Below are 16,661 nucleotides of genomic sequence, written 5' to 3' on the forward strand. Positions count from 1 at the left end.
CACCTCTCCCAAACAGGCCGTGGACGGCAAGCGTGCCGCTCCTAGACGTGGTACGGTTGCACTCACACTGGTCAAAGGAACTAGACTTAACCCGTTAAACGTGCTTGGGCACGGTAAGGATGGACAGTGTGAGTGCGCCCTAACATGAACGTGTCTCAGGACTTTGACCTTGTGTGTCTTTGTTTATTTTTTTAAGGTCATGCTGCGCTAGGCAATTTTGCCTGCTGGCAGCTTCAGATGACACCAAGTTTATCATCAATCAGGTCAGTTCACCAGATATTCTTGGACTTTGACAGGATTGGTTGCTTTGTTTGGTTGGTTTGGTCACATGGTGTGTGAAAGCTCGACTGTCGTTGGTTCAAAGCAGGAAATGAGCCATGACACTGACTATTGACTAGGCTGATTTTGCTCATGCTGTGTGCTGTAGCATATAAAGAAACACGTTAACATGAAACTTGATTTTCATCGGAGGGGTCTTTAATAAAACTTAATGGGGCGGCAGTAGCTCAGTCCATAGCTGAGTGTGTGTCACCTGTTTAATAATAACAAAAAAAATTGAATCTCCCTTGCGGGATAAATAGAAGGAATTCTTCTTCTAATACTTTAACTTCTCTATCTTTCCCTCTCATAATGTCCGTGTCTGAATGCTGAAAACTCATATTTGAAAGGTTGGCTTTCATGTTTGATGCACAGCTGCCACGAATAATGAGAACAGGGCTTAAAATATATATAAAATAATGATCTACGGGGACTCTTCTGTGTCCCAGCTACTTAATAAATGCTTATGAAAAAGCCTGTATTGTATATTTAGTGCGTATATGGCCCATTTCAAATGAGTTTAATTCGCTTTTTAAATGTAAAACTAAAACAAATAAGAATAAAACAGACTTTTTAGCACGTCCGTTAAACAAGTGGACCAACAAGAGGATGATTAAAAACTAAACAGCCTTAATATTCAGCCGTTAAGTCCCTGAAAACACTTGATCCTGCTTTTTGCACGACTCAGTAGCGTCTTTCATTCGACCCTCATTTCTATCAAAAGAGCAGGAAACAAAGTGGACGCTTGTCTTGTTGCAGTGTCCTATATTCACCCTCTTTGATCCCGTTATGGCCGCACAGTTTGATGCTGTTGACTGTTCGACACGCACCGACGTGCGCACCGCCCCTTTAATATTCTAATGATCACACAACATCACTCGGCTGTTATTAAATGTTTATTTACATGAAAAATACAGTTTTGTTCGGAATTCACATGCAAACACGAATAATTTAATCTTAAAAAAGACGACTAAACACACAACTCTACTGGAGTTTCACGACGAAGCGACATTAAAAAGGAAAAACGGGACGATGCGGTTAAAGCGGCCTCACCTGTTCTTAGTTAATGATGAAGAGAGATGAGTCGAGGTTCAGTCCACACTCGTACCACGGCGTTATAACACTACTGAACTCACACATGGAGGGGAACCGGTGAAAAGGAGCCAGACAGAGGAATGTGCTCGACTTAAGTGAGTGAAAAATAAAAACACCCAATGTGGAAGATCAGCGAATCATAAGTAAATTCAATAGATGTTACGATGCACTGTGTTCACAGCTTTGCAGCGGATTTAAGGCATCTGGTCATCTGTAAGGCAGAGTTAGGAGCTAGCAGGGTTTGGTCCCTGTGTTCACAACAAAAGACCTACAAACACTGGACTGTAGTTACAGTATATTACGGGACTGGCTCGTGTGACACTGCCGTCTTACCGTTGTACACTGAAACACTGTTTTAAGTCTTTGTGTGCAAAAGGCAGCGTTACTAAAAAGGCCCTTTCACAAGTGACACTGTAAGAAAAGGGAACGGACGTATTACTTTGGTCCCTGGAGTTCACGACTGTGCTCGCAGGAAACAAGGGGGGAATACTGTACAATCATTCAGAGCACCAATACCGCTGACTCCATGTCTCATGAGTGAAACGTACGTCAAGAGAGCATTGATCCGGCGCCAGTTAACCTTGGATGCCGTTAAAGCGGTACTTCTTTCATGCCAGTGCGAGCCCCCGAAGGCAAACATGAGCAGCAAGGCCATGTCCTGAGCGGAGCCGTTTGTGGCTCCTGATGGGCTTTCAGCCAATATTTACACGGCAAATACAATGATGTGAACGGGTGCACAGAGAGAGACAAAGAGGGAGCATATTGTTGCTGTGGTTTCACTCTCATTATGTGCTGCCATTGCCCGAAATCTACAGAGCGCCACTTGACACGCGCTGTCAAGTGTGTGCTCGCTAAACCAATTTGCATGTCACAGCGGGAGGATCGTTTCCAAAAGCGGATCTTTGACAGAAGTGGAGAAAAGCTTGGAACAGGCACGTTAAATAAAGAGGAAAGCAAATCTTAGTTCAGGGTGTCAGTCAGTCAGGATATCGATTCGTCACATATTAATGATTTTCCTCTCCACGTTCATTCTCAGCGGGTTCTGGACACCCCGTTATGTCGCGATACGCCACTGATAACATCTAGTGCAGTCACAATTCTATTGCTCACAGTCAAAATAAACAGAAATCTCAGACACAACAAGTTCTCGAGGACTTCACGAAAGACACAAGTGAAATACTAAAGAAAATCAGGAGATTCATTGGCCCCTAAACCTCCTTCACTTTCTTTAAAGGACACATTTGGCTCAGGTTTTTAAAAAGACAGTCTGCACGGAAATGGACTTTGAACCGTCCTCGTTTGATGAAATTGTGCAATGGGAGACATTTAAACCCACGTAGCCAAGGAATAAAGCTACCACGTCCTTCATTTGAATAAATAATATAACACCAATATGGTGAATATGCATAGAAGACACTATGGGGAATAGAGAAGAGCCTATGAGTAGATTAAAAAAAGCACTCATGGTGAAGAGCTCTTAGTTTGGGCGTCACAATAAATGAGTGGCATATAGTTTCTCAAAGAGAGTAGATGTTAAAGACTCATGGGGTTACGTGTCCTTCTCTGTAGTCCTCATCCATCGAGGTGTTTGATCAAGAGTTCATAGGACGCTCAACTCTTAAACAGTCACGATGCGGGTGTTCATTTCGCAGCTACGGACAAAACATTCGTCCGAAATTTGATCTTGGCTTTGCGGTCTTTCATCATCAGACCCCCCCCCCCCCTCCAAAAAATGCAAGGGGACTTCTCATTAATTCAAGAAATTCACATTAAAATACATATACTTCAATGCCAACAACAGAGGACCGAGAAGAAGTGTTGACTCTACGTAGTTCAAGACCCTGCGATATCTCAGGATTCGGTGTTGTCTTCCTTTGCGTATTCCTCTACGAGTTTCTCATAAGAGTGGCTGTGTTCTGACCCGTCAGTGGTGAACACAGACCCGTCAGACTCAGAGCTCTGCTCCTCCTTGGAGTTTGTTTCGATGTTCTCGTCACACGTAGTTATGGATAGTTTCGCTTTAGAATCGGCGTCATCATCGTCGTCGTCCTCCTCCTCTTCCAGGTTGTTGCTGAGAAAGTTCTCCTCGTCTATAAAAGTGATGTTTGCATTTTGGAACGAGAGGGGATGGTACTCCTTAGAGTCCCATGTCCTTCGACCACCTGCGCCGCAATCTCCCGCCGCTCCGTCCTCCAGATCGACGTCCTTGTCAAGCTGGTTCTCATACATCCGGCCCTGATCGAGTTCTAAGTCGCCCTCTACTTGGTCCTCTGTTAGCAGCAAACCGTTGTCTGAGCCCAGGAGGTAGTTTTTGGACTTTGAAAAGGCAACAGTGACGCGATCACTGAAGCTATAGCGTCTCTTTTGGCGTGGTGAGCGGTCCAGACTGAGGATGGTGTGACCATTAAACATGGGAGCGTCATTGCAACTCTTGGAACGACCCATATCCTTGGATTTATTGATGGTGTTGGCAATGCCACCGTTGCTTCTGCCATCTTTCTTGGTGCCGATCTGCTTAATCAAATCGTTGTAGCCTTCCTGCTTCTTGGACAGGAAGCTGAAGATGTTGACATCATTAGGAGTGGGTGGCAAGCGGAGGGCAGCCTTGTGGGACTCTTTGTAGTGCCGGAGCTCATCGAGAGATAGCTTGCGCAGCTTGCGGCGTTTCTTCAATGCCTTGTGGGCCTCGATCACCATTCGCACTTTCCAGTTGAAGAACAAGGAAAGCCACGCCAAGCCCAGATAAATCCACACTTCCACGAAGTAACGGTACAGGGTTGGGTATTCCTTATTTGGTTCCACACCTGCAAGGACAACAAGATGGACAGCGGTCATTTTGAATCCAAAAAGTCTGGTTTTATTTGTTTGGTTCAATCAAAAGAGTGTATTTCTCAGCTTACCTGCTACCAAGTCCCCAAAACCAATAGTGGTCAAGGTGACAAAGGAGAAGTACAAGCCTTCGATATACGACCAACCCTCTTGGTACATAAATACAAAAGGAGGCAGGACTAAATGGATCAGCACACCCCAGAGGAGAAATATAGCTGTGCAGGTAAACTGGGCCTTTCTCTGGAAAAGGAAAAGAAGAAAGTTACTTGACAGGTGAAGGTTTTTTGATACCACAGAGAGATGCAAGTACGTTTCCCCAGAAGTGGACAAAGGCTCATCAACTTACCAAAGAAAATCCTTTCTTGGTTAGGTACTGGCCCAGGTGCTTGGCTCTGCCGCCGAAGAACTTTCCGAGCTCGCTGATCCAGGTAAGACACAAAGGCACACCAAACAGCCCATAGAATATGCAGAACACACGGCCTGCTGGCGTTTTAGGGGCAATGTTCCCATATCCTTAAAAAATAGAGAGAGAAAACAAAGTGGTTGGGATTAGGATGCGTCATCCATGTACATCAGTTCAGTCACTTAATTGTCCTGAATGGGAAACTGAATTTGTAGTTAGGTTTACAAGACAACATCCCACCAATATGGGTTGTCTTAATCCAAGTCCATCTCATCTGTGTTCTGTAAGCTTTAGCAAAACCAAACAACAACAATGCCGTTGGACCACCCATCAGAACTTGATCCGCCACCGTCGAACCTACAAAAGTACTCACCGATAGTGGTGATAACCGTGGCTGCAAAGATAACAGCATTTGGCCAGTTCCAGTTGTTGAAGGTCTTGCTGCCAGTAATGGTGACCCCTTGGCCTGCAGCCTCAGACACCGCCTGATGACAAAGAAGAAACGCAACTTAGTGGAAGCTTGAATTCAACTTGCAGGGAAAGAGATGGTTTAAAAAGCGCCAGCTATTAACTGGAAGTTATCACGGCAATATTCCACCAGATGCTGATTTGGTCCGGAAGAGCAGCGGAGCCAATAAGTTTCATTTAAAGTCAATGTTTGTGCTTCAACCAACTCCAGTTAGACTTTGTTCCGGTGACCCCTCCTGAGCTGATACACTTCTATTTTTGCCAGAGCAGCAATTCGGCACAGAGCAGATCATGCGGGACAGGAAGTAGAATACAGAAACAAATTAAAACATCTGGTTATTTAAAAAAAAATACACTAAGCTCACGATACTGTACTAAACCATAGTAGAATCACAATAATCTTCATAGAAACTACATCGTGTTATATCGCGCTGTCCTACGCCGGACAGATGCGGACCACGAACGCAGCCAGGGGGTGTTGACGGATGGCGGAGCCGGGAGCAGACACGCACAGCTGTTCCGCAACAAACCTGCATCTGGTGGAGTCCCGATGTAAGAGTCCAATCTGGCTAAAGTAAAAGAAAACCACCACACTAGATCCTCGTATCCCCAGTGGTACGGATGAGCTGAAATAATGTATTATGGTCCCGACCGCTGCTTATATCGGTAGGGAAACCGTAAAAACACATAATCCCATGATGATGCAGAGATTAAAAGCACACTCGAGGGGTCTTGAGTGGTTGCTCTTTGTTGTTGGTTTACATATAAAATAATTTCTTCAGGACAAAAGGGGATTATTTTGTGCTTGATCCACAGGCACCATTTGTCTCCCACCACGTAGAGAATGGTATAAATCAGATCACGCTTGCCTGGAAGTTTTAGCGTTGACATTGAAAGGAGACAGAAAATGCTTAATCAATCATCCCCAACCATATGTGTGCTTAAACAGCCCCAACGGAAACTGGACACTGCATCCAATCCTCCACAAAAAAACAACAAAACACCAAAGTTTTCCTTTGTCCTAATGTAGTTTTAGGGGGGGAATTTGCAGGGGTCGGCAAAATCCACATAAGCCCTGAAATACTGTAAGATGCTTGGTTCTTTAATAATAACAGGTCTGTGACAGCTCTGCTCTGTAATTACCAGCCCAGGGCGGGCCGTTCTTTTGTTTGCTAAAACAACACGGTCCCTCCGCGGGGACGGCAGCAGTGAAGGCCAAGTCTGTGTGTGTGAACCGTTGCTCGAAATTAAAGAAGGAAAACGTCACGAGTGACCGACCGCTTATGCACGCTCACATTTGACAGTCCAGAGCATCTGTAATTACCGGTTACATTCATATGCATGATTGACTGGCTTCCTGTCCAGGGTGGACCCCGCCTCACACCCGATGTCAGCTGGGATTGGCTCCTAACCCTAACCCAAAATGTTCCTGTAACACTTTTGCACAAGAAGAGACACGACAGGCGGAGTGTGTCAAACCGAACGTAGGTTACTCTGATAACGTGATAAAGACAGGCCTCCCAAGTGTCACACATTGAGCGTGACAGTCACTCTTTTTTCAATCTTTGGTCACGCACCCCCCCACACATTGTATTTCACATGCGGTAAAGCAATTTTGAATATGCCGCAGTGGCCAAAATGCCTCTGGAACCGGCTAGATTCAAGCGCGTCTCTTAGCCGAGGCCGACACTGAGCTGCAGCCTGCTATCAGAAAAAGAAAGGGGGCTACACAATAATTCAATTCAGTTTTATTTATAGTGCCAAATCATAACAAAAGTTATCTCAGGACACTTTACAGAGTAGGTAAAGACCACACTCTATGACTTATTTATGATTTACAGAGACCCAACAATTCCCCCGTAGAGTACGGTGGCGTTGAAAACCTTCACTATAACAGACAGGAACGACAGACAGACCCAGCTCTGTGGAGGACGCACATCTGTCTGCACCGGAGAGAGGAAGAGAAGGAGAGAGAGAGAAAAGACGGACAGAGACAAAGACAGAGAGAGACACTTCCAGTAACTATAATAATATCTATAGTAATGTGAATATGACTTATTAATACAGCAGAATAGTAGAAACAAGCACAGCTAAGGTGATAGATTATAATAGCAGCAGGAAGCGTCATGCAGGACCACGGCAGCAGGCACCACCACCATCTTCTTCAAAAAGACAGACACAAAGACGGAGAGACAGACACACTTCCAGTAACTATATTAGTATCTATGGTAATGTGAATATGACTTATATGTTGTGGCAGAATAGTAGAAAGAAGCACAGCTAAGGTGATAGAATATGACCATGATAATAATTATGGTGGCAAACATGTTTAATGATGAGTAGCGGCAACAGCAGCTGTGATACAGCGAGACTCACCACTCTGTAAATGAATCCTTTATGGAAATATGGTGGGCCTATAATAAGTAAAAGGAGTGTCACTGTTTTAACATGAAACAAAGTGATACAGGCGACTGACCAGACAAGTATATGTGCAGCTTATTGTCAGGGTCTCACGGGTCGGGCAGCTCTTTAACATTTACCCGTGTAAGGAGCCTCAGGATTAGCACTACAACAACCATGGCTGATGGTGAGAGGTGCAAACCAGACACAAGAACAGCTTTTGCAAGACATGATCAATGCTGAGCAGCGGCAACAGCCAATCAGAAAATATCTGGGTAAGATCGAACGCAACAACCAATGACAACAAATATGTATGTGTACATATGTATCCTGGATTAATTCACGTGATGCTGCTTCAGCCGTGTTGGCGGTCCGAGCATCAGTGTGAGCACAGAGCAAAGTCATCTCCTGTGTCAATGTGACTCACAACAACTTCACACCTTGGCTGCTGTTACAGATTGTTGCCCAGATGATCAGCATCAGCGTTTCAATGCGAGAAAGTGAAACCCCGCGAGTGATCGCTCCTCAAATCCGGCCACAGACGAATATTAAAAGGGTGACACATGTACTGTAGCTTTCCAGCGCTGTGGTTTCCTCTGTCGGAAAGTGATGAGCCCAGTTTCAGAACATGAAAGAAGACTTTAAATTCAAATGACAGACTTTTGGTTAATCCCCCAAACAACCATGCATGCATTCATTCCTCTGTTGCAGCCAATAGGAAATTGTACCCCACCAGCTAGAGCTGTAACGGTTTGAGGTTTGTTTGCCATGTGGAAAACAGAGGAAAACGGACAAATGTTATGTTTGCGAGCCATGTCTGTGGTCCGTGTGTGTGTGTGTGTGTGTGCGTGTGTGCTAAGCTCTGCACCTTATACTGGCGTAATGAGGGTGATGTACACGTGTGCGCTGTCTGTCCGCCAGATAAAAAGTGCTGAAGTCTGAGACGCACAAAACGCTGATTTACAGAAACACAATGAGGGCAGAGTGCAAGCTAAATCATTGGCGTACGCGTCACGCACTCAATGTATGTCAATCAAACAGGGGACAGGGACCATAACCTTTGACGGGCAGACTTGAGAGATTAACATGTTCACTGTTAACGCAAATCTAAAAATCCTCTATCGCTACCATTGAACTGCCTGTGACCTACAAAGAGGAAGCAGAAGTGCCACCAACTGAAGACGCTCAAACCTGACTCATCAAGCTTGGAAGCACACAAACAAAGTCCTTAAAAAGGTTTAAAGTAAGAAAAGAAAGGTCAGCTACTGGTCAACTCCTGGTCACAAATTACCCTGAGAACAAGACAAAGGGCTCAAGCACCAGGGGAGAAAGATAAAGGACTCTGTGACACGCTGAGCCCAAAACCAGCTCAGGGGGAGGCTGTTAAACCGGCTTCTCCACAGGCCCGGCCCCTGGACTATCAGGCCCACGACATGGACTCAGGGCGCACTCACACTGTCCTTCTGTACCGCGCCAAAACAGGTTTTACGAGTAGAGGCCTAGTTCGTTTGACCAGAGTGAGTGCAACCGCTCCGCGCCTAACTGCGGCCAGCTTGCTGTCCACGGCCCGTTTGGGAGAGGTGGGCTTTTGTAAAGTGTGTTTGCACATGTACGAGCACGAGCGTGCGCACGTGTACGAGCACGAGGCCTACGGCGGTTCTGAGGTCATTTCCTGTGCGCCTGTTGGGACATAGAAAAAAGAAGGAGGGACCATGCGCGGACATTTCAAACAATGGCGGTGAAAGGTTCACGTTGGTGTGATGCGGAGGTGGAGTGTTTACTGCAGATTTGGTCGATGAAAAGATTCAAAAACAGTCGACAAGACGCACAAAAACTCCGAGGTCTACGGAAAGATCTGGAAACAAAGCCACACATCGCCATGACGTCATCAATGCGTGTGACGTGTTACGGCGTGATGACGTATAGGCAGCAAGAAGCATTCTCCGAGGCCCAGGTAGTGTGAGTACAAACGGGCCTGGAGGGGGGGACAAGGACCCTAAAGCACGGGGCACGGGACGGAGGCACAGTGGAGGTGCGCCCTCACTCGCTGGACGAGAAGTGTTAAAGAAGAGCTTATTAGATCCCAGCGCTGTATTAGTAAAACAACCCTAACGTTAGGAAACACTGTTTGTAGACGGTGCTTCTATAAATCTGAGTTTCTTCTTCTAAGATCTGGAAAACTTAAAAATGAAAAAACAAAGTAATCCAACAATCTGGGGGGAGAATTTCCAAGTTCTAACTCTGCATCTCTCTGATGTTATCAGCACTGTGGCACAGCGCGTGACGTTTATGACCTACAAAATCAGGACTGGAGATATCCGCAGGTGTCGTGTTAAAAAGCAACAAAAACACTGCCTCAGCTCGTTAATCATTAACGCAACACTCACCCACGCTCGGGGTGTTGATACACGGCACGATGGAACAACACGGCAGCAAAGATACGCATGCACTTACAAACGGAAAAATACGGTTTCAAATAGATTAGAGTGGTTTTAATGAGTTATAAGAAAATAAACAAAGATCTCAGACACCTACACTGAGCAACCGTCCAAATGCACGTTCTGTAAACAGGATCAGAGCTGAACCATTAGTGCATTTACAGAATAATCACAGTGTAGTGGTCAGCACTGTCGCCTCCAAGGTTCTCGGTTCGCATCTGTGTGGAGTTTGCATGTTGTCCCCGTGTCTGCGTGGGTTTTCTCCGGGTTCTCCGGTTTCCTCCCACAGTCCAAAGACGTGCAGGTGTTCGGTTCATTGATGACTCTAAATCACCCGTAGGTGTGAATGGTTGTCTGTCTCTGTTCGTCTCTATGTGTCCTGTGATAGACTGGCGTCCTGTCCAGGGTGGACCCCGCCTCACGCCCGATGTCAGCTGGGATCGGCTCCAGCCCCCCCACGACCCCGACAGGGACAAGAGGTTGAAGATGCAGGCAACGTTTGATAAATGAATCATCCTTTCAGTCATTTCTCAAGCAAAGAAAGTGAAAAATAAACTATTTTAGCTTCCAATGCTTCAAAACAGACATTTACGCAGTCAACTGCACATGGCAGTGAACAGCATCAGACACAAGCGATGCAGGAACTCTGTTTTAATCTCTGTGAGGGTTTTCTGGGATGTTATTTCCTGAAACAAACCCGTCATTATAGTCGTACTGAAACAATAATCAACTGTTCAGCTATGAATGAATGAATGAATGCCTCTTTTTCAAGTTGACACCGATAATAAGGACATCACAAAGCTGTGCAAGAAGAAAAGCCTCATTAAAGCTGGTTTACGCAGTTCTCATGAAGATTCGGTTTCCTCTTTTGGGGATTTGTTCTCTGGCACACACACATGCGTACACACACACTCTCAGGAACACTCATGTTTGTGCACAACTCTTGGTTATTGCATTTTCATTATTTTACAAAGTAATATGGTCTTTTAAATCACATAAACACGACCCAGAGTAGGTCTGTTTTTAAGATTTTGGTGCTTCTTTCCTTTTATTGGACAGTGCAGCTGAACAGAGACCGGGACGAGGAACACTGGATTTGAATGCACAACCCTTTAGTGGGAATTCAGCCTCTGCACATGGGGCACACGTGGTACCAGGTGAGCCAAAGAGCACCTGTACAACTGTTACTGTTGTGCATTATTTTATATCAACTACTATGTGTGACCGCTCTGCAGAAACACCTCCACTGCAGAATGGTTTAAGGATGCCGTTTAGCATCAGGAGCGACGGTCGTTGGCACTTGGAGCACAAAGGGTTTCAGTGACATCATCGGCCTTGTGAGAGGTTAAAGACCTGGATCTCACACCAGATAGGTAGACCAGTCCCAGCCTGGTCCTGGTCCTGGTCCAGTCCCAGCCTGGTCCTGGTCCTGGTCCAGTCCCAGCCTGGTCCTGGTCCAGTCCCAGCCTTGTCCTGGTCCTGGTCCTGGTCCAGTCCCAGCCTTGTCCTGGTCCTGGTCCTGGTCCAGTCCCAGCCTGGTCAGATGCGTACATGAACTGATGAAGCCTCTTGGATGAGAGGTCAAACGTCTTCCTAGACAAAGAACCAAGTCCAGTTGCTTTGGACTGAAATTGCTTTGAGGACATTTAAGAAGTAAAACCTAAATGAGGCCCACTGTGGTGCCATTAATACACACACTCTAAACAAGGACTCCTTTGGTTTTATGAAACTGAAGATATTGCCAAAGTGCAGGCGTCTGCCACACTCTGATAAGCAGAGAACAGTAAAAGCCACAAAGACAAACTCCAAGTGTTATCAGGACAGCTGGCAGCCCCAGCACACCGCTCCGGCTCCTGGGTAGTTTTCCACTTCCAGCATAAGAGCGCAACAGCTGCTCGTGGGCAGGATCGCCTGACTTTGGAACAGTGAACTCAGTCGAGCCCTCTCCCATGTCATTACGTATTGATTTCTGTTACAGAGGTGAGTGGGTTGCAAACAGTGCTGAGATATCACAACAATCAGGAGATCCACCGCAGGGAGCAAACGTCACAAGAGAGGAAGGGCCCCGGAAAGTTACGGGGCGTCGTTCGCGTCCGTTATTCCCGACGCAGACACCCGTCACATCTTCACAATTTGATATTAAGAAGAAACAGGTGCGGATTAAGAGAAAGTGCGGCGTCCGTTCGTTTTACAGCCTTTTCTGGATTTGGTAGAGTCGTAAAAAAGAGGCCGAGCTGTAAAATTCCCAGACACTGAAGGGATTCTTACATCTGTGAAGCAGAACATATTACACCATCAACGGCTTCAAACTGGGCCGTTAATACTGCGTGTGACTGCAAAACACAACGTATGGGTTTGTTTTCTTTGAAGGACAACTTTATTTGTACAGCACTTTTCATGCACAAGGCATTCATTCATCCATCCATCTTCAGCCTCTTGTCCCTGTCGGGGTCGCGGTGGGCTGGAGCCGATCCCAGCTGACATCGGGCGTGAGGCGGGGTCCACCCTGGACAGGACGCCAGTCTATCACAGGACACATAGAGACGAACAGAGACAGACAACCATTCACACCTACGGGTGATTTAGAGTCATCAATGAACCGAACACCTGCACGTCTTTGGACTGTGGGAGGAAACCGGAGAACCCGGAGAAAACCCACGCAGACACGGGGAGAACACGCAAACTCCACACAGAAGGGCCCCAGCCGGGATTCAAACCAAGAACCCTCTCGCTGTGAGGTGACAGCTGACCACCACCCCACCGTGTCGCCCCTTCACTGCACAACATGGCATGAGTTAAAATGCATTAGAGAAAGACAAAGAGAATAAAAACAGACAATAATAAAAAAGCGCGGACGTTAAAAGTGCAAAGATCGAGCAGAAAGCTAAGTGGCTTTAAAAGTGGTCAGAGTGAAAGTGTCACGTCTTCAGGACGTTTGTTTGTTGCATAATGACTGAAAGATGCTTCCCCTTGATTTGAGTTTACTCTGCGCACCACTGACAGATCGGCCTCGGACTAAACTTTGCACGTTCATGAACCAGGACGTCGTGGATCGCTCGCAGTTCTACGCCGACGTAAATCTCATACTGTACTGACCATACACAGCACGTGTGTTCCTCTGGGTCTGGAGTTACAGAAATTAGGGGTACGAGGCGATAAATGCTGCATAATTACGACCTTCCACGACTTCGGTGTGATTCTTTTTAAATGTTCAAAGAGGGGAAGAAGGACTCGGTTGGTAGACGGCACCCTGGGCACATGACAGAGTCAGCCATCACTGAGGACAGAGCCCTACTTCTCTGGGCTTTTCCACTGTGTCGGGGGTGGTGGTGGTGGTGGTGGGGGGTGTTGCACTCTACACATGTGACGGCAGCGTGTTGAGCAATGTTTTGCAAACTTCTTATTCAGCCACACAGAAATGATCTTTGAGTCACGTACAACAGGCTGTCGTGCAAAAAAGTCAAATCCAATAAAGTGATGAAACTCTGCAAAGTCAAAGAAGCAGCAACAACATGTGCGACCGAAGCAGAACCGCTCACACTTTGACTCGTTACGGTCAACTCCTTGACCCCGATATTCTCATATTCAAACTCCTTTTGCTTTATATTCTAGCGTGAAAACTAGTCTGCAGCTATTTGGATAATTGAGTCAGCACTTTTCAGTCAAAAACGTCGCACACTGGCTGATTCTGGATTGTCAAATATGAAGATTTGAGACCCAGCAAGCATCTTTGACCCACGGTGGGGACATGACAGTGGGGCCTTTATTTCACACGCACACAGTCTGGATGCGTAAATGACATCTGGAGCTTTCTAGGGATGTGACACACACGCAAGCACGGAGGAGTAGCTGACAGAACACGTCTTTTCAAAATGAAGGAATTGCTGCAAAATATTTATGACAGTAAGTGAGAAACGTAAACTAGTTTCTAAAGAGATTTTGTTCCTAGGGAGGATTTTCTTTTGGGGTCATTTGAAGCTTTTCAAAATACATGTTTTAGCCCATGTCCTTTGTGGGGCTCAGTGGCACTTCTAAGGTTGTTACTCCACCAGAGTATTAAACTTTGATGCAGCAGTAGTGTAAATATATAAATAAATCAGAAAAGGTCAGTGAACACAGTTGAATTTCTTCCCTGTTGCTTCTTCTGTGCAGCCTTGGGTGGAAAATTGCAAGATTGCAGATCTGCTTTGATACTTTCAATACATTTGAACGTTGATACGTATCGTTTTGAAACACGTGGTGTTGCTTCATCTTATTTTCAACGATTTCCCAAACTTCAGGAAACCGAACAAAGAAGAGAAGAGTCAGACTCACGGTACAACCAGTTACACGCATGCACAACACCATAAATGTGACATTTCATATTAAAATGTCCATGTGGGAAAGACTGAGTCAATGTCCACTACAAGGGACATGTCTTAATGATGTTTTTCATCCTAAATACTTAAATTATGTAAAATAAAATCTAAACATTTAAACCTTTCTTCTTCTGTGTCTCGGGGAATAACAGCAGTGAATCTTTAAGAACTGTGAATTTCACTTTTTCATCATCTTTGAACATTTTGTGGACGAAGCAATCAAACAATAATTAACAGCCTGACTTTCTAAGCATTCAAACGCCAGGTTCTGTTTTCTTAAGGTCACCGTGACCGTTGAGAAACATTCATTGTTATCAGTGGAACTAAAACTGGGGCTGCACGAGTACTGCAGATGTTTTCGTAAGCACAGTCCGGACCGGTGCAAGTGCCAAACTGCAAGGATGTGCAATATTTGTTAAAAGGCAAAAGGCCGTTCTGAGTCAGGTGCTGTGGTGCTGCAGAGACGTCCTGACCCACAACTCTCTGACAAAGTAAGAAAAGTTAATTTGTGCAGAAACTTCACAAAAACGACATCACGAGAATTATATATTTCAATGAAAACGACAAAAATGACGGAAAAATGATCATTCTCTCTCCGATATCGTGAATCACAGCTGTCGCAAAAGCAGTAAAAAGGATCGCCATTGGACTTTATCTCATCTCATCTTCAGCCTCTTATCCGGGGTCGGGTCTCGGGGGCAGCAGCTTTAGCAGGGGACCCCAAACTTCCCTTTCCCGGGCCACATTAACCAGCTCTAACTGGGGGATCCTGAGGCGTTCCCAGGCCAGTGTGGAGATCTAATCTCTCCACCTGGTCCTGGGTCTTCCCCGAGGCCTCCTCCCAGCTGGACGTGCCTGGAACACCTCCCTAGGGAGGCGCCCAGGGTTCATCCTTACCAGATGATCCTGAACCACCTCAACTGGCTCCTTTCAACGTAAAGGAGCAGCGGCTCTACTCCGAGTTCCTCACGGATGCTGAACTTCTCCCCCTCTCTCTAAGGGAGACTCCAGACCCCCTCCTGAGGAAACACATTTCAGACGCTTGGACCTGGACCTGGTTCTTCCGGTCCTGACCCAGCTTTCATGACCATTTTCCTCATTATGCAGCCCTAGTTTAATTTAAAAATTATTATTATTAAGCCTGTGAATGTGCTCATGTGTCCAGGACGTCGTTATCCCCAAAGCAATTTCAGTCAAAAGCAACTGGACTTGGTTATTTCTTCTTCTTCTTCTTCTATTTAAAATGCTATTTTTCAAAAATGAGCATTAATAATAATTGTTAGTCAATTTCTTGGCCCCCTTGTGCAGAATCAGGAGCTCTAAAAACACGATGCAGATCCACAGTCCGTGCATTCAAACCCAGTTTACACGCTGTTGACTTGATGAAGGCCTCTCTTCCTGCCTCTGTGCACAGAGCAGCGCTGAAGCAGAGCACGCCGCCTCGACCAGGAAGCCCCGCGCTCAGGTCTTATTTACAGTGGAGATAATGTGTGCACCCCCCCACCCCCCCACTGAACTTTTACAGCTTCTCGAGAGCCAACATCGACGGACCATAAAATCCAACCTGTGAGCCGTGAACACTTGAAGGGTGCTGTGGTTAATAGTAAACTCCTTGTTAATAAAACATGGAGGACTAACTTTTACGAGAGCGTCGCCTTCTCTTGTTAAGCCCGCTTTCATACGTTTTAATTGTTAACGAGCCGCGCAAAGTTTCCACAGTGGAAAAGCTCGTAGAGTCTCTTCTCCTGACACGGATGAAGGCGATAAAGGCAACTCGAGGCCGATTCACCGTACGCGTTTAATAGACTGACTCTGTCTCTGTTTGCCAGGACACCTGCTGCAAAGGCTTCAGACAGAGGAGAAATACAGGCAGACACGTCGAGAACGACCATAAGACGGCACTAGGGAGTCCCGCATGTGACTTTGGGCGCACTCACACTGTCCGTCCGTACCGTGCCCCGTGCTTTAAGGTACTTTCCCCTCCCTCCCTCTTCCCTCCGCGGGCCAGGCCTGTTTGTACTCACACTGCCTGGGCCTCTGCAAATGCTTCTTACTGCCTATACGTCATCACGCCGTAACACGTCACACGCATTGATGACGTCATGGTGATGCGTGGCTTTGTTTCCAGATCTTTCCGTAGACCTCTGAGTTTTTGTGCGTCTTGTCGACTGTTTTTGAATCTTTTCATCGACCAAATCTGCAGTAAACACTCCACCTCCGCATCACACCAACGTGAACCTTTCACCGCCATTGTTTGAAATGTCCGCGCATGGTCCCTCCTTCTTTTTTCTACGTCCCAACAGGCGCACAGGAAATGACCTCAGAGCCGCCGTAGGCCTCGTGCTCGTACAC

At 46.2% G+C, this 16,661-nt stretch overlaps 1 protein-coding gene across 1 annotated transcript in view; it reads right to left on the minus strand.

The window, feature by feature from the left end:
* Positions 1-2,666: 2,666 nt before the first annotated feature.
* The window catches only part of LOC310954435 (potassium channel subfamily K member 5-like), a 17,213-nt gene continuing 3,218 nt past the window's right edge, over positions 2,667-16,661 (minus strand). Inside the window, exons 2-5 of the mRNA XM_083923880.1 lie at positions 5,019-5,130; positions 4,589-4,755; positions 4,314-4,482; positions 2,667-4,217 (exon numbers count right to left, since the gene is read on the minus strand). Of these exons, the coding sequence (XP_083780006.1) occupies positions 3,265-4,217; positions 4,314-4,482; positions 4,589-4,755; positions 5,019-5,130 (1,401 nt within the window). The 3' untranslated portion in view covers positions 2,667-3,264. The remainder of the gene's footprint in view (positions 4,218-4,313; positions 4,483-4,588; positions 4,756-5,018; positions 5,131-16,661) is intronic.

Source organism: Echiichthys vipera (genome assembly GCF_963691815.1).
Source record: "Echiichthys vipera genome assembly, chromosome: 12".
Taxonomy (NCBI): Eukaryota; Metazoa; Chordata; class Actinopteri; order Perciformes; family Trachinidae; genus Echiichthys; species Echiichthys vipera.